The sequence below is a fragment of the Pseudorasbora parva genome, chromosome 15 (genome assembly GCF_024679245.1).
Source record: "Pseudorasbora parva isolate DD20220531a chromosome 15, ASM2467924v1, whole genome shotgun sequence".
Classification (NCBI taxonomy): Eukaryota; Metazoa; Chordata; class Actinopteri; order Cypriniformes; family Gobionidae; genus Pseudorasbora; species Pseudorasbora parva.
This window is the reverse complement of record NC_090186.1, coordinates 39,620,344-39,644,406: the sequence shown is the minus strand read 5'-3', so window position 1 is coordinate 39,644,406 and position 24,063 is coordinate 39,620,344. Positions and strand designations below refer to the sequence as shown.

General features: G+C 38.6%; 1 protein-coding gene across 5 annotated transcripts in view; it reads left to right on the top strand.

The window, feature by feature from the left end:
* The window catches only part of LOC137041592 (kelch-like protein 29), a 309,158-nt gene that overhangs the window by 104,275 nt on the left and 180,820 nt on the right, over nt 1-24,063 (top strand). For all 5 annotated transcript variants that reach the window (XM_067418060.1, XM_067418063.1, XM_067418065.1 and 2 more), the window contains one exon: nt 22,316-22,612. In XM_067418060.1, the coding sequence (XP_067274161.1) occupies nt 22,346-22,612 (267 nt within the window). In that variant the 5' untranslated portion in view covers nt 22,316-22,345. The remainder of the gene's footprint in view (nt 1-22,315; nt 22,613-24,063) is intronic.

Sequence of the window (24,063 nt, the reverse complement as noted above, 5' to 3'; positions counted from 1 at the left end):
AACCATTTGGCCTATAAATGGACGGACGCCAGACAAGAGTGATGTTTCCGACCTTTGTAATGGGATTTTTGCCCCCTCGCGCGTTACGGCTGATCTCGGGTTTTTCTGAGGAGGTACTGTGTGTTTGATTCATTGCAACCCCATGAGATTTGACATGAGATTGGGGCAGACTGTTTGCATGGATGTGGCTACACCCAATTTGTATGAGGATGTGCTCCGCTCGGCATCAGGACACAAGCTGCTATCTGACAAAAATACTGCTCCTGCGGCAGCCTCTGTCTTTTTGGATTTCTTTGAGATATGATGTGGCTTTTCTGCTTTTTTTCTGCACATATTCCCTATCTACCTGTTATCTGCTGTAACTGTGCACAGTTTTGGACCGGCTAAAGTCTGGTAGGCCATTAAGGGGATGGTATAGAGTTCTTTAGAGTGTATTCGGGCCAGAACTAGGGCTGGGACGGTTACCGTTTTACCGCGGTCACGTGACGCCTACTGCCGGTTTGAGATTGTCACCGCAAGAAAAAACAAAAGGTTAACATGCAACCTTCATATTTTTTTTCATATTGTTCACTTTATTGTGATGGACGATGACATTGTCGTTTTTTTTATTTGTATTAAAATATATAATTTACTATAGGCTACTCTGTATTTTATCTCTTTACATACATACTATTTTCTACTTAAAAACTATAATATCAGGCTTATTTTTTTACTTAACTGTAATTTCATTGTTGACCCAGTGTTTTGTATGTGAACGCTGTTTTACATGATTATTACTACAGGAGGGAAGCACTTACAAGGGAAATAAATTTGCAGATGTTACACCGCAGCCATGAAAACAGGAATGAGAGAGGGAGGCTGAGACCAATTTAAGATTTGCCAGCTTTTTAATAATTTTTTGCGATCTGGTCATCCGATATTTCGATTTCCGTGAATTTTAACAATAGGCCAAACATAATTTCAATCCATTTTATCCATTTTATCCCACAGGACATCTTGTTTCTTTTACCAAATCTTCACGCACGTTTCTTATAATTTATAAATTTTACACGCTTCTTCCTTTTTTTTGCTTAGGTCTATTATAGCCATTCATATCTTTTACTGTGGTAAAGTAGAAAAACACTGTAGGACGAAATTTGATTTAACACAGTTTGAGCTTGTTTCAGACTTGATGCGTGTCAAGTTTATTTTGAATAGTGCAGTTCATACGCAGCGATTTTGCTTTCGTTTTCTCTAGCAGTGCATAATCAAACATAGCCTAATGTCTTGAACCTGTGGAAGATAAAATTTGCTCTTCAGACGCTTCACAACAAGTGTTGCTTTGCAACATCAGGAGAAAACATGAAGACGAAGATATTCGAGAAGGTGTCTATCCAGCTCGTGTCCCACATTCATCTCAAAGCGCAAAGTTTTGCGGGGAAATAGGTTATGAAACAAATCTTTTTTAAACAAATATTTAATTTTCTTATATTCTTAAGATTACCATTATTTACTTATAATCATTTAAATGTTTTGCAGGCTAGTGTGATGTTTCACTGATGGAAAATAAACAAACATGCTCATGAAATGGATGTTTGAGCGTTGGTATTTTTTTAAAAATGTACTAATGTTGGCTATGTCTGGCATAGACTACATGATTTAAAATAGCATATATGTATTAGTTATAGCCTACTTTCAATTTAATTTACAGAGCAAGCAGTAGATTAGTGCGTTGCACTCACAACAAGACGTGCAACAGTGGGCGTGGCATCAGGGTTTAAAAGCGGTTTACCACTGAACCGCAGGAATTTCTTGCTTTTCATCAAAACCGTCCCAGCCCTAGTCAGAACTACTGTTTGTTTGCTTTACTTTTTGCTCATGTTTTTTGGTCCTTTTGGTTTTACTTACAAACTGTAACACACAGAACAACACTAGATGCACATATCAAACAGATTTGTTATCTTGGCTGTGTGCTTGGGTTTTTGTCCTGTTGGAAGATCAACCTTCGCCTCAGTTTGATTTTCATCATATATGTCTCTGTACATTGCTGCATACATTTTTCACCTTGATCCTTGACTAGTCTCCTAGTTTCTGCCGCTGAAAACATCCCCACAACATGATGCTGCCACCACCATGCTTTACTGTAAGGGATAGTATTGGCCAGGTGATGAACGGTGTCTGGTTTCCTCCAGACATGATGCTTGCCATTCAGGCTGAGGAGTTCCATCTTTGTTTTATCAAATGAGAATATTTTGTTTCTTGTGGTCTGAGACTCCTTCAGGCGCCTTTTGTCAAACTCCAGGTGGGCTGTCATGTGCCTTTTACTGAGGAGAGAAATGTTGGAGCTCTTTCACAGTGACCATTGGGTTCTTCGTCATCTCTCTGACTAAGGCCCTTCTTCCCTGATCACAGTTTGGGCAGGCGGCCAGCTCTAGGAAGAGTCCCGGTGGTTCCAAACTTCTTCCATTTGCGGATGATGAAGGCCACAGTGCTCATTGGGATCTTCAATGCTGCAGATATTTTTCTGTACCCTTCCCTAGGTCTGTGCCTCAATACAATCATGTCGCAAAGGTCTACAGACAATTCCTAGAACTTCATGGCTTAACTGTGGGACCTTATATAGATGTGTGTGCCTTTCCAAATCATATATCGTCAACTGAATTTACCACAGGTGGACTCCAATCAAGTTGTAGAAACATCTCAAAGATGATCAGTGGAAACAGGATGCACCCGAGCTCAATATTGAGTGTCACGACAAAGGCTGTGAATACTTGTGATTTATTGATTTATTTTTATTTATCAAATTAGCAAGTATTTCAAACAAACTTCTTTCACATTGTCATTATGGGGTATTGTTTGTAAACTTTTTAGGAAAATCATGAATGAATCCCGTTTGGAATAAGGCTGTAACACAACATAAAATGTGGAAAAAGTGAAGCGCTGTAAATACTTTCCAGATACTCTGTATTTAGATTCCACTACACTGACTTTGCAAATCTAGTGTTTAGTTCTTCCTTAAAAATGGACATTGCCCAGTTCTAGGTTGCATAAAGTTCACACTTCACATTAAAGTTTGTCAGATCAAGAAAGTGCTTGTTTTTGTCAGAAATTCACATTGCACAGTGTTTTTTCAACTACGTTCTCTATATTATTGCCTCTCTTGATCTCCCTTATCACTGTTGGCATTTGATTTATAAATGTATGCATTTGGCAGAAGCTTTTATCCAGAGCGACTTGTGTATTCAAGGTTCTGTATATATTTTATCAGTATGTGTTCCCTGGGACCCATGACCTTGGCTTTGCTAGCGCTCCTTCCACCTTTCTTATCTGTATATTTCTCCCTATTTCTCTCTTTATGTCCATCACCTCGTTTCAGCCACAGGGGCTCATGTGGTCTGTGCCATCGGTGCTCAGCTGCCGGCCGAGAGCGAGGTCTGTGGGAAAGCAGACGCGCTCTTAAAATAAAGCTCTATTTTTCTCTCACATCCCCTTTACCACCACAGAGAGCTACGGTTCACTTCATAATGCCCATCTTTCTCCTGTTCATGTGTTCATTTAATTACACAGCCTTCAAAATGTACCACATAATATATCCCAGGATGCATTAGGAGCTCAGAGTGGGGCTAAATAGGGTGCACGCATTCATTCAGATGCACACACGCTCTCGATCTCTCTCGCTCACTCTGTCAAATCATATTCAAGTCTCCTCTGCTCATATGACAGCAAATATTCTACCAGCTGGGCCTTTTCATACATTGAAGAGTACAGTTTTTTTCTGCGCCTCTTTACTTTTTACATCACAATAGCTGCTATTCTTTGGTACAGTGGCTTGGCTGGAGAGATCTCCCAGGCAATTAATCTGAGCTTTCTCCTCCCTGTCTTTACAGCACTCAAAAGCTTCTGTGCTCATAGAGATATTAACTGCTGAATGGAAGCGAGGAGCTTTTGCTGTTCATCTGTGTTTGTGTGAGAGAGCGCTACTTTGAAGCTTTAGCTAGCAGACTGACAAGCTGCTCATCATTTTAAGTCAACATGAAATCAAAAAACACCATCTTAATGCATGTTACTCCAGAAAGAAAGCAAAAACATTTATATTTCATCCAAATAACCTCTTTGACTTTGACTGTAAATGCATCCAAGTTACCTGAAGAATAACCTAACTAAAACTATATTGAAACTGCAGTATATAAGTGGACAAACCCTTTTAAAAGTGTCTTTTTCCTGTGGGCATTGATGCTACTGGTGTTTTGTGTGGTTACTAGGTGGTTGTTCACCCTTGTTTTGTGCTTGCTTTATCAACTAAAAGGCAAAGATAGTATGTCTGATTGCTTATAAAAATAGTGCAGGGCTCCAGACTAATATAAAGTTCTGAAGATGATGGCATTAAATAAAATGAAGTACATTTTATTATATTACTATTGTTTTGCATTAACAAGTGCAGTTTACAAATGTTTTTGGATTTCATGAGACTTTTTAAAATGTATTGCAATCATATCTTTTATATATATTAGGGAGTGGAAAATCACAAATAAGCTCCTCTGCCACCATCTACTGGTTATAGTGATAATTTTAGTTTTTGTTTTGTTTTGTTTGTTTGTTGTTGTTTGCCAAAAAGTTTTAGTTTTCTTACATTTTTAAACTTTTAGTTTTACAAATCATCACATTAAAAATAACATTCAAATTGGATATTTAGATTTTAAAGTGCTGGAAAAGTGTGAAGCAGTTTAACTCTTTCCCTGCCAAACACTGCATTTTCCAGGTTTTCAATGTTTTTACTGTTATATGCTATGAGACGCTGACACATGAGTACTGAATCTCCGGATCAACGCACATGCAAAGAAGTTCGAGCTATGTCAAATGTAATCATATGCATATGTAAAATAGCACAATCCATTAACATTAAACAGCATTTAAATCAAATCTGCCTAATGTTATAGAATTAAACGTCGACCAGGATGATCTATAGAACTGTAGGGTGTTGATGGGTTTGTTTGTTTTTTCTCAAAACGTTGCTTTACGTTGCTTCATATTCAAGTGTTGATATATTGCATGTTCAGATATTCATGCAACAAAATATTCTGGGGGTCAATTTTTGGGAAAATGATCAAAAATGCTGGTAGTGGCTGGTAACTTTTTCCTTAAAAAGTTGTTGAAAGATGTTGAATTTCACTTTTAAAAGTTAGCATGAACCCTGAAATGAATAATGTAAAAACATGTGACTTTCGCCACAATACCATGGTTACAGTTAGCTAATCATTGGTGAATCTTGATGATTTGTGGACTGAAAAGCCCTCTTTGTTCACAGTCTGGAGCCCTGTAGTGCACCACTTGTATGCCGAGTTTTCGAGTTTTAGGCTTCAGTGTTTGTTCAATTGAGAATTCAGAAGAAAATGTGAGTGATGATGCTATGGGGGAAAAAATGGGGGGGGAAAGATGTTCAGTACCTCACAGTTCCAGGAAGACTGGTGGATCAGTAGTTTTGAATTGGTGCATTGAAATGAAACATGCAAACTTGCTAAAATGAGTCAGCTGTCACATTTCTGCTAAAAAATAAATAAATAAAAAGCTAATGTAGTGCAAGTTCACAGCTTAGTTAGTGAATCCCAGCACTGTGAATAGTTATTACAGAGCAGTGTGTTTCTGCTCAAGTAACTGAAGCAGACAGCCATGTCCAGTGTGATTTGACCGAATGGCCTATGAACTGACTCTCTGTCGAGTCTGTTACGGCACACAGACTTTTACGGCAGTTTTACATTTTAGAGTACATTTTCCTGATTTATCAGGGATTTGGACTGTCACCGGGCACACATTTTCAAGATGTGTTGCTGCAGTCATTAGCTCTGTAACACACCGCACTGGCAGCTGGGATCAAACGTAATTTGGGAATCTGAAAGCATAAAGGTCTTTTTATGTTACTGGATCTACCGGTTGGGCGGCTCAAGCGGCCAGAGACTCTTTTGTTGTCGCTCATGAAAGATTTGTCTCAACGCAGAACAAATGTTTGCCTTGAAGTGACAATTAAGCTATTTAGAAGAGAGAATAATGCTCTGTTTCCCCTTTCCCTCTCGTTCATATCAGCGTAATGACAATACTGTAAAAAGCTTCACATTTTATATATATATATATATATATATATATATATATATATATATATATATATATATATATATAAAGTTAGATCAGTAAAAATATTTTAATGTATCTATCTAATGCTCTCCAAGGCTGCATTTATTTAATCCAAAAATACAGCTAAAAAATTAATTTTGTGAAATTATTTTACAATTTCAAATAACGATTATGTTAATATATGTTCAAATGCAATGTATTCCTGTGAATAAAAAACTGAATAGAAAGCATTTAAGCGAAAACATTAATCTAAAATAAAATATTATAAATGGCTTTACTGTCACTTTTGACCCAATAATGCATCCTTGCTGAACAAAAGTGTTAATTTCTTAAATTTATTTGCCAAAAAAAAGCCTTGGCCTTGGCGAGCAAAAGAGATTTATTTTATGAAAATAAAAAAATCATACCAATCTAAAACATTTGATGATGTTAATGATAATAATTAATATTAATTAGTAAATTAATTTAAAGCTCCTCTCACAGTAAAAAGCAGCTTTTTAAATCCTTTTTTAATGATGCCATACTTCTAATGTAAGAGTCTCTTTAGCATGGCTGAATCTGCATGTCTGTTGTGTTTGTTTTCTGTGCATTGTCTCTGAATGTGTTCTGATGAGAGTGGGAGGTGATGACAGATTCTCACATCGAGAGAGAGTCTGATCTCTTTGACTGCGGTTTGCAGATCTTTTCCTTAAGTATACGTTTGTGTTTGCCTGGGAAAATAAAAAGAAACACTGTAGACACAGGCAATTTCATTTCATAGCATTCGTGCATCTAATTTTATTTATTTATTTATTTCAGGTAGGATTATAAATATTAATAAGGAATGCCATTTGTAGAGATTTTAAAATACATGCGTCTTATTGTCTTGACATGTTCCAATAGCCGATGCTTGCCCTTCTGCGTGAGTATACTTTGAAAACGCACAGCATTTTTGTATTATGAACAGATTAAAAAACAACAACAAAGCTAGAATTCTTGGAAGGCTTATACAAATTGTTTTGCTCAGAATTGCTCAGACCAAATGGAAAATTAAAAAAGAGCTAATGCTGGCATGAACTCAGCCAAAAATGAAACTTGTGTCATAATCACCCTCATGTTGTTCCAAACCTGTTTGACTTTCTGCGAGAGTGACATAGACATTTAAGGTGACGTAGTTACACTCTGCATAATGTATTTACTATAGTAATAGCAGTACGTTTTGCAGAATTACAAGTAACTAATTCCAATCCAAACCCTAACTATAAAAGTAACTCTATATCCACCATATTGAGAGGGACAAACTCCCTAAATAATTAGAAATGGCCAAACTTCTTGATGCTGCTCTGCTATACTCCATTACACACCGCTCTGTTTGTTGCTTGGAAGACAAAAGTAAAATGTTACATTTTTAAGGTGGTCTGCATCACCGGTCTAACAGCACTCATCACTGTCAGAAGGATTGAGATGGCCAATCAAATCAAAGAATAAATAAAACCATAAATTCAAGCTTCGCTTTTCGCGTTTTAACACTCGATAGCACCGTGTCAAATGAGAAGAGGGGGATTGCCATGTTAATCTTGGACTAAATCAGCCACCGTTGGAGTTAAAACGAAATCAGAATTGAGAGGAACAGAAACGAATATTCACTGGATGGTCATATACCTTTTCAACCACTAGATGGGAAAAAATATCACACAGTGTAGCTTTAAAGTAAGTGTATGTAAGATTGTGGCCAAAACTGGTACTGCAATCACTTTCAAATGACTGCAGAGCGGTGTATCCCCCCTCCCCCTCCCCCTGACTCGAGGTTGCCAGATTGGCTGCAGGATCCAGCAGGATAGTTTGTTGCTGCAGCTGTGGTAACTAGAGCAGAGCTGGCAACCCGGATGCCGACTCACTACTGACTTCGTGATTGGTAGATAGGCGGAGGGCGGAGCTTCAGGCCAAAACACAACATGTCAACATCAACATCAGTTGAGGGCTGCAACAACAACTTTTAAATCACAATATCCTGGCCGGACTACTGTTGTCATTGAGAGAAGTATTTGAAACTGACATGATTTCTCAATGTCTAGTGACATATCAGGGCCATTTTATGATTAATTGAAATACATTTCTTAAATACAAGTCCTTTAAATTTCCTTAAGCACTGGAAATTTAAGGAAATAACTAAAAGATTATGCAACTCAGAGACCATGTTGGTGTTTGTAAATGTTGACGCCGTGTTTTGTGGGCGGAGTCTACCTGGTAGTAGAATGCTAGTCTATGGAAGTCACGGAATAAAAAAAGGTAGTTGTGTTTATATAATGTCACAATTCTGACTATTTGTGCGTTTATATGTCACAATTCTAACTTTTCTAGAAATCAGAATTGCTAGATATAAACTCGATTTTTTGACTTTTTTTTTTTTTTTTTTTGCGAGCGTATGTCCTGAAGTTCTGACTTTTTTGAACTGTGACATAAACGTGCAATTGCGTAAAATGTTTGTATAGGTTTAAATATAATTACATGCTTATAAACTGCATTTGTGAATATTATGTAGATCTGTTGTTTACATCAAATTCATGCTTTAATAAAAGGGGGGTGTTGAAATGAATCAATGCATGGCAATGTGAGCGTGGACGAATCTGCGTCGATGCAGTTATAGGCCGTAATCCATTATAGCATATAGTTTCTCATGATGCTTCTCACGCTAGTGCAAAAACTGCCATAGCGAGGCGAAATATAAAAGCGAGTAATAAAAAATGCAACCTACTATTTTTACATTTATACACGTGTGTGTGGCGCTGTAAGTGTGTATGTGCGAGTGTGTGAGCATTATTGTAACTTAAGCACACTGCCTGTCAGTTTCATGTGTATTTAGTATTTTCTAGTGTTTGTTAGTTCTGCTGTGTTAAGTTGTGTTTGATGTTTGCTACATTTAGGAAGATTAAATTCTTGGAGTACATTCTTGCAATGATAAACGTCTGCATTCTGCTTCAAAATTCTGTTATTATATACAAATTAACTCCATCTGCTTTTCACTCCAATTCTGACATCCACAATATTTGTTTCCCCTTCAGCTTCCTCCACTTGTTCCCAGTGTTTTTCTGCAACATCAGTGACGTAAATGGTCTGTGGACTATATTATTTATACAGTAGATTTATCTGAGGAGGCACAAAACAGCATAATAGGAAGTAAATGATTATCTTTTTTGATTGAACACATTCTTTATGGTAAAATCAATGTCTTGTGTAAAGCCAGTGTGTTAAACGTATTAATCATAAAAATCACACTAAACTATTCTGCCACCTAGTAACACACAAAACTCGGAATAGAACTGATGCAAACTTTTATATATATATATATATATCCACTACTTTACGACGTCCTCTCACGTGGCTTAACCAATCACATTTTACAGCCGGAACAATCAGTTTTATAATGCAGTTTATTTTTCCATAAAGGATAATCTCTGAAATGCAGCTGTCCCCTGTGCCTTGGGAAGAGTTGAATATCTACATGCTCAATACTGATGCCAGCGCGTTATGCAACCGCAGACTGTCCCTGTTTGCACATTCAGTCAATGTCAGAAATTGATGATTTTCAGGCCTGCGATCCTGGTATGTGTTAGTGTGTCTGTCAAACGTCACTTTGGTTCATTTAGTTGTTTACGGAGGGTGAGTAACCAACACAACACAAAGCCCAAAGCACCAGTGTGGCTCACAGGAGATGATATGGGTTTATACAAGGCCATTCTTTCTGTCTTTCACTATTTGGAAGGGGAATCTTGCTTGACAGGAAGTCAATAAAATTTATTGCACTCCTAACGTCCCGTAATGGGTCTCTTTAAAGTGTCTGGTGTTATTTTGATTAAAATGACCCCATCAGGTCATGAATATGTGTGTGAATCAATCCAAGGGGATGTAAAAGAAGTCTGTCTACCTGTGCCCAACCTGACTGCTTCTGTTTGATTGACAGTGGTTTTCATTTGGACTGTCAATTGATTAAAAATAAATCAAATTTAGTATGGCAATTAGTTAATCACATATTTTCAGTATTTGCTGGGAAAATCCACCAAATAAATGTGTTTATTGTTCCTGATGAGTACATTGTTAAATATTTATTATGAAAGCACCTTTAAAACTCCATTAATATACCGTATAGCCTAACGGCCGTTTCACACCGCAAGCGTGAGCGGCGCGTGAGCAGCGCGTATTTTTTTCGGCGCCCATGTTAATCAATGAGTGCATTCACACCGGGAGCAGGAGCAGCACGTGAGCGTCAAGCAGGAGCGTCGCGTGAGCAGCAGTGAAGCGGGGGTTTCGGCTGCGAGCCTATTTTTGCTGCGCTGCTGACGCTTCTGACGCTCAATTAAAGTGAAAGCACACTTTTAAAGGACAAAATAAATGTGATTTCACACAAAAAGTGCCTAAAATGCACACAGGAAGCACGTGTAGTGTATTTGAACAATAACTGGAGTATGTCAGAGAAGAAAACGAAGAATAAAAATATCTGTGGAAGATTTTAGCAATTTAAACTTGTTTTGATTATTCAGTTTGGGTGAAAGTATGGTTATGATTATAAAAAATAAAGTAAACTAGCCAGAAAATATAACAAACTTTCGTTTAGTTTAGTATTTAATACTCAGACAGGTAAAGGCTCTCGGTCTGCAGCTGCAGTCACGGTGCAAAACGAAAGCACACTTTTGATGGACAAAATAAATATAATATCACAAAAGCGCTCAAAATGCAGAAAAATAAAACGAAGAATAAAAATCATCTGTAGAAGATTTACCCATTTAAACTTGTTTTAATTATTCAGTTTGGGTGAAAGTATTATAAAAAGTAAAGTAAACTAGGCAGAAAATATAATAATTTATTTTAGTTTAGTATTTAATACTCAGACAGGTATAGGCTCTATCATTGTGGGAGCCGCTGCTGTGACGCTGCACCAACGCTTCCAGTGTGAATACACTCGCGCGTCTGCAGCTGCAGTCACGGTGTAGTTACGCTGAAGTGCAGCTCACGCGCTGCTCACGCTTGCGGTGTGAAACAGGCGTTACTGTTATGACTATAATATTGTGTTGGTCCCCCTTTTGCTGCAAAAACAGCCCTGACCCGTCGAGGCATGGACTCCACTAGACCCCTGAAGGTGTGCTGTGGTATCTGCCACCAAGATATTAGCAGCAAATCCTTTAAGTCTTGTGAGATGGGACCTCCATGGATCAGACTTGTTTGTTCAGCACATCCTACAGATGCTCGATTGGATTGAGATCTGGAAAATTTGGAGGCCAAGTCAACACCTCAAACTCGTTGTGCTCCTCAAACCATTCTTGAAGCATTTGTGCTTTGTGGCAGGAGCATTATCCTGCTGAAAGAGCCAAAGCCACCAGGGAAAACCGTCTCCATGAAAGGGTGGACATGATCTGCAACAATGCTTAGGTCGGTGGTATGTGTTAAAGTAACATCCACATGGATGGCAGGACTCAAGGTTTCCCAGCAGAACATTGGCCAAAGCATCACACTGCCTACGCCAGCTTGTCTACTTCCCATAGTGTAAAAGAAAATGTCATTCATCAGACCAGGCCACTTTCTTACACTGCTCCGTGGTCCAGTTCTGTTGCTCACGTGCCCGCTGTTGGTGCTTTCTGCAGTGGACAGGGGTCGGCATGGGCACCCTGACTGGTCTGCAGCTATGCAGCCCCATACACAACAAACTGTGATGCTCTGTGTATTCTGACACTTTTCTGTCAGAACCAGCATTAACTTATTGAGCAATTTGAGTTACAGTAGCTCGTCTTTTTGATTGGACCACTCGGTCCAGCCTTTGCTCTCCACGTGCATCAATGAGCCTTAGCCGCCCATGACCCTGTCTCCGGTTCTCCACTGTTCCTTCCTTGGAGCACTTTTGATAGATACTGACCACTGCAGACCGGGAACACCCCACAAGAGCTGCAGTTTTGGAGATGCTCTGACCGAGTCATCTAGCCATCACAATTTGGCCCTTGTCAAACTCGCTCAAATCCTTACACTTGTCCATTTTTCCTGCTTCTAACACATCAACTTTGGACAAAATGTTCACTTGGTGCCTAATACATCCCACCCACTAACAGGTGCCGTGCTCAAATCACTTTTATTTATATAGTGCTTTTTACAAGTACAATTGTTTCAAAGCAGCTTCACAGTGTTAACAGGAAGATCATGCAACATAATTTGATTTGGCTATTCTGCCGCTCTGGAGAAAACGGCGACGTTATCCAGCTAATTTAAATTATCATATTGTGCCAATGCGGGCAGATTGGTAATATAGTTGAAATGTAGGTGTCCCCAACTGAGCAAGCCGAAAGCCAGAGGCAACGGTGGCAAGAAACCAAAACTCCTTCAGGGCCAGAATGGAGGAAAAAAAACCTTGTGAGAAACCAGGCTCAGTCGGGGTGCCAGTTCTCCTCTGGCCAACAACAAACAGTGTATGATTATAATTAAAAGGTCTTAAGTCATATTAGGTAAATAGATATGCGTAAGATTATTCGAAACATTGAAGTCGTCATGCCGGATATGGGTTCATTGAGGATGTTGTATTTGAGCATTTACAGGGGGAGCTTAATTGACACACTCGAGTGAGGAAGAGATAATCAGTGTTATTTACTTGACCTATCATAATATTATACCTGATGTTACACACACACACAGACACACAGACACACATATATTGACACCCATAGTCTTTGTATATAAAATGACGCAGGTATTGTTGGGCTTTTCTTTTTCTCTCCCTCCCTCTCTCGTTCGTTTTCTGTTTTTGTTTTGTACCGCATAGTTTATTTTTCCTCTCACGCTTCAATTAAGTTGCTCCTGCTCCATGGCCTTTCGAAGTTCTTCTAAAAATAGGCATGCGGAGTGAATCGCAGGGCTGTCAGAGCTACAGTGTGAATGATCAGAATTGCCTACACCTCTATTTTATTGGTGGATTTTTCTTTTTCTCTCTCTCTCTCTCTCTCTCTCTCCAAAGAGTACAGCTTACCTCAGCTTGTGACGGGAATTAAAGATAGTGTTCATCAGCCGCCCCTGGCTGTTTCTCTACTGACAGGCTCTGCGATTATTTAAAATTCACACACGGTGCCTTGTGTTGCCCTGGCATAGCTGGCAGTAGTGAATCACAAACATCATGATGTGTGTTTCTGTAAATCTTCCGCTGGATTTTTTTTACATGTACATCTCTTGTTTGGGTTTTTCGCTCGGGGGATGCACAGGACTCATCAAGCGGTGCTCTGCTGTTCTCTAGTAGTGTGAGTCTGTTGAAGAATATCGTTGGCTCCGATCGTCAGGATTCATTCTGTGCTTTGAAGGGAGCGGTTTCAAGGGTTTCTTTTCCTAAAAAACTCATACGCTCTGTGCTTCCCTTTCACAATCCCTCAGCATCTGAGAGAGAGAGAGAGAGAGAGAGAGAGAGAGAGAGAGAGAGAGAGAGAGGGAGAGAGAGGGAGAAAAAAATCTTCAGATGACGGGAGGAGCACTGACAGAGCTGGAGTGTCAAGTATTGAGGTTCGGCCCGTCTGTCTGTCTCACTCTCTCACTGCCTGTTTCACTGTCTTACTCCTTTGTTGTCTGTCTCACTCTCTCATGCCTGTTTTATTCTCTCAGTGCCTGTCTTACTCAAATATAGTCTCCGTCACTCTCAACAGTTTGACTCTCATTATCTGTCTCTATCTCTCTCATTCTGCCTGTCTGTTGCACCTGTCTCACTTTTTCTGTCTTTGTCATGGGAATCGTAGTTTTTTTTTTTTTTTAGTTCTGGAAATGCATTATATTGTATGTGTTTGATTCACATTCAATTACTGACTAGTTTTGTTCTGTACATTTTTTATTATAATTCACTGAAAAGAACCAACTCATTATCAAATAATCTCAAATCACCTTTGTTACATTAAAGTCATATGTTTGGGAATCTGTTGTGCTGTGTGTGTGTGTGTGTTGTGTGTGTGTGTGTGTGTGTGTGTGTGTGTGTGTGTGTGTGTGTGTGTATGTGTTTGTTTCACTGAAATGAATGAACTCAACTTTTTTTTCTGTAATTCGACTGCACTAGTTTCGCTGTATGTTTTCATTCGAGTCATACATTTAGGAATCAGACTACATTAATCGTGCTGTATGTGTTTGATTCACAAACATTAACCGACTCATCCAATGACTCAATTGAGTCATTCATTTAGGAATCACGTTGATTCTCATTTGAGTCATTGACTGCACTGGTTACACAATGACATTTTTTTTCAAATATATTTTTTATTCACTGAAAAGAACCTGCTCATTTAAGTAATTTGTTTGGGAATCAGTTGTACTGGACTGGTTGTGCTGTATGTATTTGAATCACTGAAAAGAACCGACTCAGAGTCACTGAGTCAGGAATCAGACTACATCAAATGTGCTGTATCCCTCTGCTCTTCGATCATTTCTGACCAGAACAATTTTGAGATTTTTCAAATCACTGGTTCATCGGAATGATATGAAACTTGGTGCCTTTTCTAGCATTAGGTATATAAACACCCCAAAAATTGGGGTCAAGATTCAAGCATGCTAATTGGCCGTAAAAAATTAAAGTAGCGTTTATTGTCTTCGGTCAAAAATGACTGACTATAGGGAATGAATGGGAAATGGGCTACAATGCTGAAAATAAGTACACAGCAGTAAAGGGGTGAGAATCTAAAACATCAAGAGTGTGATACTGACACATCCACTCACACACACACACACACACACACACACACACACACACACACACACACACACACACACACACACACACACACACACACACACACTTATACATATACACACCTATGAAAAACTGAACCAATGAACCACATTTAGAATTTTTAAAAATCACAGCTTCATCATGAATCTCCATCATGAATCTCATAGCATCATATGAATCTTGTCGACTTTTCTGGCTTTAGGTATGTAAACACACAAAAAATATAGGACATGATTCGAGCATGCTAAGTGGTGTTAAAAAAAATACTCCCACTTGTGCTCTTCGGTCAAAAATGACCACCATAGGAAATGAATGGGAAATCTGCAAAAACACAAATTCACAGAAAAACATATCACTATTTCTAACAAACAAAAGTATAATAAATAATCTTTGATTTTTTTAAATATATATATTCAAATCCATCTAAAAAAATTATTAGATGTGTTCAAAAGTGAGCTAGGGAATCCACTAGCCCCTCCATAGAGATCTCTAGTGGATTACACCTATGGTTGCATACTTTCTTAAATTATTCCAAAAGAGGGCGCTAACCTGCATTCACATATTTTTATTTTGAAAACCTAGTCTCTATTTTAACCTGAAGTACTACATTAAAATAAATTGCATTGGTTTTACTGGGATTGAGGAAGTTTAATTTTTAGGTGTCTGGTCACTTATGACCGGGAAGACAACTAATGCAACCCCTAAATGAAGAGCACCAGAGGGGTATGTGTTTGATTCACATAAAATAACTGATTCAGTTGAGTCATTTTTTTCCTGTAATTGGACTGCTGTGTGTGTGTGTGTGTGTTTAATTCACTGAAAAGAAAAGACTCATTGATTCAGGAATCAGACAGCATCAGTTGTGCTGTATGTATTTGATTCACATCAAATTTTCATGAGAGACATCGCGATCTGTAATTGGACTGCACTGGTTTCGTTGTATGTTTTTTGCTCTCTGAAAAGAACCAACTTATTTCGTCATTCATTTGAGAATCAGACTGATTGTACTGTATGTTTTGTCTTCTCACTGCTCGGTCTCACTCTCCTGTTCCCTGTCTCACTTCCTGTTCATATATTTCTGTTTTTCTCTCTCTCCTGTGGCCCGTATTACTTTTTCTCTCCTCATCCCTTCAATCACTCTTTCTTTGATTTGATCTTAATCTGGTGGCCACTGGCCAGTACCTGAACTTCTGCATCTGTTTTGCTTTTGACCAACTTTAGGAGTTTTATTTTTGGGTTAATTAGTCCCATCGCTGCTTTACTGTTTTATTTAGTATCATTTATTTTTTAGTTTTACACATATCCTCTCTTCTCTGTTTTTCTTTTTTTCCTTCATTCCTTCACTAACAGCATTCACATTTGCAACTGAGCTTTGCTTCTAATCAGCCGGTTCCCCGTCATATGGAGCTGCAAGAAAACTGTGTTTACACAGAGGACAGTGGATCAGCAGCGGATCACATGTGAATGTCGATTCGTGTGCACAGCAGACTCAATATAAGCCAGAGCTGCTGTAGTTTGTCAGCGTAAAGAAGATGTATGAGTGGTTTTTTTTTGTTGTTTTTTTTTGTTGTTTTTTCCAGGTCAACTGCTTTATTGTGATCTGAAAAGAAAGGGTTTGCTGATAAAATGCCTGTTTCCACTACTGTAGCCCATCAGATTTACATTTCATGCTTGATAGAAATCTAGGGAGATAAATTAGTATTAGTAAAAATGGATTTAATAAAATAGGGAAAAGTATCAAATGGCTGAGTTGGACAAATTAATTTAGCTAAATATATCAGCAGTGCACTTCACCTCAGATATGATGTCCCAGCTCTCAATATTTGCAGTGATTCAAAGGCAAAAGCGGATACTCATTTTTCTGTTCTGCTTAGCTTTTCCATGCATCGCATGTAAAGAACATGGCACGGCATTGAGCAAATATGATCCACATGCGTCTAGTGTGAATCTACAGTGTTAGAGGCGTCTATATAACAGTGCCAATCTGTTATAAGCCATGAATAATTAATGTTGCTTTCAGCCTGCAAAGCAATTATGGCAGTGGTGCCATTAGCGGGTACTGTACTCTGTTTGTGTTGTGCTTATATGTGTGTATGATTTAGTTTAGTGTAATTAAAAGGGATGGATTCAAGATCTCATTTACTGTAGAAATGCAGTCATGGGTTGTGAATAGTGGGCTGCTCTCTGTCATCAGAGGAGTGTTATTTCTGGGATAGTTTTTTTTTTCAGCAGCAGCAGTGGCGTCGGCATCTTGCATCTATTGATTCATGGGAAATATTCAGATACAAAGTAAACAAAAAATCTGCACACTGCTGTTTGCCCCTCCTACAAATGTATTAAAAATGACAACTTTTGCGTCGAAACGTTGTCAGATTTTTTGTTTACTTTGATTTATGCTTTATTGAATCTAGCACCTGCAAAAGTTTCACTTGGATGTGCGCACAATTTTTCCTTTTTAAATATTTAGATACAGCCTAGCTAGAAGAATAGAGTGATTTTAACAACTAAAGCAAATTAGTCCCAATTCGCATACTATCCATACTAAATGGTATTCGAAAATAGAATTAGTATGTCCCAAACCGCAGTATGCTGAAAAGAGTATTCCAAAGATTCCCGGATGGTCTACTATTTCCGGTCAGAATTTGAAGTGCAGAATTCGACACACACTCTTAACAGCTCTTATTGCCCACAAGCCATTGCGAAAAACTTGAAACGTGGATAAAAAGTGCTTTAAAAAATACAAACATGATGGATGTGTGAGTCCGATGGTTATTAGAGAGGTTTAGATAAAGGTTTGAGCGATCAATTATAAGTATTTAACCTTTTGAAAATATATTTATTCAGTGCTATCTACATTATATTTCACCTGCAGCAGCATTGTGAACTTTTTAATGATGCGTTTGGCCATTAACTTTTAAATGCATCATTATATTTAAACTGCAAACACACGAGGAGAGTCTCTGCATTAAAGACCCACAAATGGCAGATCAACGTGCGGCTACATTTCTCTCCAATATGGTACACACACACACACACACACACACACTGAACACAATTATTAAGGCAACACTTTTGTTTTTGCCCACATTTTTCATGAGCTGAACTCGAGCTGAAAGATGTAAAGGCCTGTTTCTTTCAAATATTGTTCACAGATCTGTCTAAATCTGTGTTAGTGAGCACTTCTCCTTTCCACCTCACAGGTCTGGCATATCACAATGCTGATTAGACAGCATGAGTAGTGCACAGGTTTGCCTAAAGCTGGGCATACACTGTGCGATTTCTATACGATTTCAGCAAGGTTACCTACTCACACTGTACGAGTAGATCGCATGCGATGTAAAGCCAAAGCTCACGATTGATGTGCTCTCACTGTGCGGTCCGACCTGGACTGCTCACACTGTACGGGTGAAAAATGCGCAATAAAACCCAGTGGCGACGATAGACCATGGTGTATTATAGAGAGGTAGCCTATCAAATGCATCAGCTATTGAAATCAAGAGGATTTAGAATTTATGTATAAAATTATTATTATTATTAGAGTAGGCCTACTTTTATTATTAAATTGATATTACATTATTTCCTTCCCCCCAACAATTTCATAATGCATAATCGACACACTGCATAATAAAATAATAGATAGATTACTCCTCACTATTTAAAAACATTTAGCCCGATTAAACTAAGGAATTATAGGTCTAAAATTATATGATTATAATGTCAGAATACTGCAATAATGTCCATCTCAATGAAAAGTAAGAGCAGATTTATCTAAAAACAATTGTTTAACACAAAATGGGCCTACTTCTCTTCTATTTTTTTCTCACAATATGGACGAAAATAGAAATATTAAGAAAATAAATTAAGGCAGTAGGCTACGTTATCAGCATGTTGAATTTCATTTATCTCTCGTGGTCTGAGAATATGCGCCGAAAGCTTGTCAGATTTTACTTTCACTTTCTGTAGTGAATAATTCACTGGGTTTGAGACCGTTTGCACATTGCGTGATATCCACTGACTTGCGTTCGTGAATTAAAACGGGAAAAGGAAAAAAAAGAAGAAAAAAGAACATATGACATTGTGTCAAGATGGACAACGGTTCCCACTTTCCGTCATAATAAGATTAAGTAGGCCTAGGCTAAATATGAATTAACATTTAAAAAATAAAGAAATAAATAAAATGTGAAAGTAAAACAAGTAGGCTAAATTAATGATCAACTAGCTAAATGAATAAGAGGCACTGGATATATACAACACAAACTGGAGGCACAACAGTTTACTTCATTTCTAATATTTGATAGCTGCCTAGATAATTAAAGATCTCCCTCTTTTTGTTTTCTTCCTTAATGCTTTTAAAAATCAAATGGTTGAACTTCTGCTTTCACGCAGGCGCAGTAAGGGGAATATAGGGCAATCAGTTTGTGGCTTTGCTTCAGCTGTGCGATAACCTCACGAGGGGCGAGCAGAATTTCTGACACACCAGAAATTCATCCGACCATCCGATTCCCGATCGTGAGAGGTTTGTCGCCTCTCGTTTCCCCCTGTACACTGCACGAACACCTCACGACAAATGACGCACGATAAACCTGAAAATCGCCCGACCCAAAAAAGAGTCGCACGAGTCAGAATCGCACAGTGTATGCCCAGCTTTAGGATGGCCACAATAAAAGGCAACTCTAAAATATGCAGTTTTATCACACAGCACAGTGCCGCAGATGCCTCAAGTTTTGAGGGAGTGTGTAATTGGCATGCTGACTGCATGAATGTCCATCAGAGCTGTTGCCTGTGAATTGAATGTTCATTTCTCTACCATAACCCGTCTCCAATGCATTGCAGAGATTTTGGTACATCCAACCGGCCTCACAACCGCAGACCAACTGTGAGCTGCGAGGTTGTTTAATCAGTAATATTTGTTTCTGCTGAAGATGTCATTTCAACTTAGTTTTAAAATAATCATGTTTAAGAGTGGAATTCATGGTGAAAAACTACACTACCCATAATGCTGTTGCAAAAAAATCCACTGATCGCTCGAAACCATACTGGAAACAATATGGATGTAGTGTCCATGACATCACCCATAGGTTTCTGAAGTTTTGAAGCATAATTGACCGTTGTCATCTTGGCAGTGCATCAATGCCCGTCATACGTGGATAAATGAAAATGAGCAAAGAGGAGGGATGTGGGTGGAGCTGAGGTGGTGTGATGGCTAACAGACAACGGATAAATGGCCTGCTGTCAAATAAAAAAATACACCCCCCTCACAGTTGTCATGAAGGGCACAATTAGCTATATAGACCAAAACCACAATTTGTACCAGGCTATATATATATAAAATGTTTTTGTATTATTACAGTTTAATTCACTTCTGTATTGGCTTCAAGAGAAACTGGGGGAGGTTGCCGCTTGATCGAAACAAGCAAAATGTCCAAAAAAAAATCTAGCTCTGCCCACTTTCATAAAGCATTGTGAATTATGTAATCAAGTCGGTCTCCCTACACTCTCAAAATATTTAAACATATATGCATATTTTGCAGTAAACTTAAAATATATATCTTTTTATATTTGTAAACTAGAAGTTTCTCCGTAGCTTTTAATTCCATACAGTTTGCATTGCTTCATGGGATTGTAGTTCTTTCCCTGACTAAAACCGTTAAGTTCACAGTCTTGTCTCTTTGTAATTTTGTCTGATTTTCAAATATTTTTTGCTTCAAATTAAAGTTTGTAATGTTACGATTCACCTCATAGTGGATTGGCTTAGTTCATAGCTTATGACACTTTAACAAAGACTTCCTGAAAATTCATATGAGAGAAAATAAATAGGAAAAATAACCCATTCTGGAAACAAGACACCAAAGAACCAAAATACTTCCTATACTGTATATATGTATTCACAGTTTCTTGTTTTAGTTGAAAATGTTAAATCTGTGTTAATCAAGTCATTTTACTTCATGACAGCTGTTTGCAGAGTCTTGTGGAATTATGTATTTTTTCTATTCTTTCTGTCTCAGTATCCCTTACGATTCCCTTCCATATTGATGAGCTAATAGTAAGACATGGCTATATATATTTCATGATTATTTCTAGCTCATGTTGTGTAGCCTACTCTTTTTGTTCTAAATCCACAATACTGAACAGCTCTAGTAAACCTCATTCCACACTTCTGTCTTGTTTAGCTGACTCCAATATAAAACCGCTAGCCAAAGCGCAATAAATCCTGAATTTGTTGCAGAACAGCAGAACGGCCAAAAGTGGCTTATTTTACTAACAGCTTAATCTGTTCCCACACGTACAAAGAGAGAAACTAATAACGCCACTCCCAACCTCAGGTCTCCAGAGTTATTACATGTGGATGTCTGTGGAGGATGACGACAAGATAAAGAAGACACTGCAAATAATGGAAAATGAGGTTAGCACAGTCGCTAACGCAGCGCTAAAGCCAAACCGGCGCTGCTTCATTGTTTTCTCGTATCGTGTCCTGCACAGCTCTCAGCAAAAAGGCTCAATAAAACTGGTGATTAGATTAATTAAAATCATGAGGCCTTGGAGCGGTACAATTTTAGTCATTAACAAAACTCAGGATAGTTGGACGGATCTCTTAACCATCTGGAAGAGTGCAAGATTTCCTGTAAACTTGTGTTTTTCCTTGTGGGTCTTGTAAATAAACATACATTTTTCCTCTTATAAAGGCTGGTAGAGTCTGAATTATAAGTAGAGGGGCTATTTTTCATGTGGAGCCATGTGCTTGATCATATCCAGACACGTTTATCTGTATTAAAGGCTCATATGTTATTTTTAAACCAGACTGGAAGTGATGCTAAGGGATGGTCATCATTCTTGAACAAAATCCGTTTATCGGTTATCACAGTCTGAAACGATACATGTTTTAAGAGTGTCAGTCCATGTCTGAAAGTCCATTTATTTATTTGTTAGGTAGATATTTTATTAAATTTGCATTTATTCAATAAATGAAGCTAATTTATGTAATTAGTGTCTAATTTATTTATTTAATTGGTATTTTATTATTTTTTTTAGTCTTTTTAGTCTTTTTTTTTTTTGCTCTTATTTGTCAGGTTGTTTAGTTTATGAAATTCCTTTTTATTTGTTTATTCCTTGAATGATCTGATATAATTAATTTTCGTCTTTATTTTATTGGAATTTATTTATTTATTCATTCAGAGGTGTTGAAAAGAATGGTGTGAAAGATGGCACATCTTGCACTCACGGATGTTTCCAACTGTTTGCCGGAACACAAAGGAGCTGTACTCATCCTCGTGCGAGCGCTCTCATCAGTATTAAACGCTTATGTGTTGGTTTTTACACGCAGCTGAAGTGATGCCTTTTTTAACTACTCTCTGGCAGGATATTGAGATGTTTGCAGCAAGTTTTGTCGTGTTGCACGTCAAACCTGCCAAGTAACTGATGTTGTTTGGTGCATTCTATTTCTACCTGTGTTTTGACAGGGTATAATCAATGCTATCGCTCTCTTTGTGTGCTCCATTTCAGACAGCGCCACGTATCCTCTAAGAGGAAGTGATGTCACGACACCATCACCGCTTTGAGAGAGACTATCGAGGCCCCTGGGATCGTCGTGACCGAGCCGGCGGCCTTCACAATGGCGTGGGCAACAGCACCTGCTCCCCGCCCGTAGCCAATGGCAACAACCGTCCAGGACTCCTCCCACTCCCGGTCATCCCTTCCCTCCTGCCCACCCCCGTGACCATCGCCGTGACGACGGCCAGCAACGACCTCGCCGCCAAGCGCTCGGGAGGCCCTTCGTCCGGCACAGCACCTGTTGTAAAGGTAGAGCCTGCGAATGAGAGGGTGATGGGGGGGGCGTTGCTAAATCCGCATCCGAATCACTCGCATTTCCATTTCGCTCAACCCTCCAGATTGCTTCATTTGGTCCCCGCTCTTCTTCTCCTTGCTAATTTTCTCTTTCATTATGCAAATGAGAATCTCTGAGCAATGGGCCGAATTAAGCCCGAGCCCGTGGCTCTGTCAAGTCTGTTGTGGGCAAGAAATAAAAGGCGTCAGCTTGCTATTTGAGTCGAGATGAATGCCATTCTGGAGAATTAGTTCAAGGAATGAGAAAAGCATGAACTGTTGTTTCACTCTTCATGCTGTTTAATCAGATTAGCTTCTGTTTCACTTAGATTTCATGCATAAAGACAGTTTACTAGCTACTTTCCATGCGGCTGTTGCAGCCTACGCTCTGATAATGCCGTGATTGACGTGACCTTTGTTCGTCTTCGCCAAGACCCGCAAAACGTACACATTTTGAAAGTGTTGTTCACTTGAGGTCACGGAGCCTCTCGTTAATGGCTAATAAGGGCTGTTTGCCGTGCTATACGGCATTTTCACATTAGTGTATGAGTCGCTGGAGGTGCGCACGGTAGTTTTCAGGGTAATTTCTCTTGGTTTCAATCAGTAGAGTCTCCCAGCAGAAGGGCTTGCCAGCTTTTCTCTACCTCGCTCGAAGCCCACTTCAGGGAGCAATCCAGGCTCAAAATCTTGGCATCTCCAACTACAGCGACTGTCATCTCACATCGGAGGTTTTTGTTTGAACTTTTACGCTTGAGTGAATTCTGTGGGACTTCTGTGACCAGAAAGCTTTGTGAGTATCAAACAAAATGTAGCATTATGCAGATTGTATTAACACTAGCTCTGCGGGTGAACGGCAACTGTTGGACCCTGACCGCAGAGTTCTGCTTTGACTTTGACGTGTCCCTGTGATTCATGTTTTAGCATACAGAAAACAACCGTTTCTTCCAAAGACAGTCTCCTTGTATTTAGCTACACTACAGTATCAATTTTCAGACTTTATAGTTCAATCAGAATCTTTTTCACTGGCTCAGAAACAGTGGCGGTTTTTGAACCACTTTATGCTAAATAGGGCTGGGTATCGATTCAGATGTTCCATGTTCCATTCCAGTCCTCAAATCGATTCGATTTCGATTTTCGATTTCGATTCGATTTTGGATTCTCGATTCAACTCAAATGAATATAGATTTAATACAAATACTATAGGTATTTATAAAAAAGAACAGTGAACATAAATGGGTAATTAAAAAGAAATGAAGAGCCACAATCATGTATGTTAAACTTTTTATTTTAGGTACACCTGAGTAGGCCTACATTAAACAGAACGCATCTCTATTTCAAATCCATACAATTGTTAAATACAATTTTGATGCAACTTTATTTTTTTTAAAAATTATCTGAGAAGTATTTTATGGATGTTTTGATATATT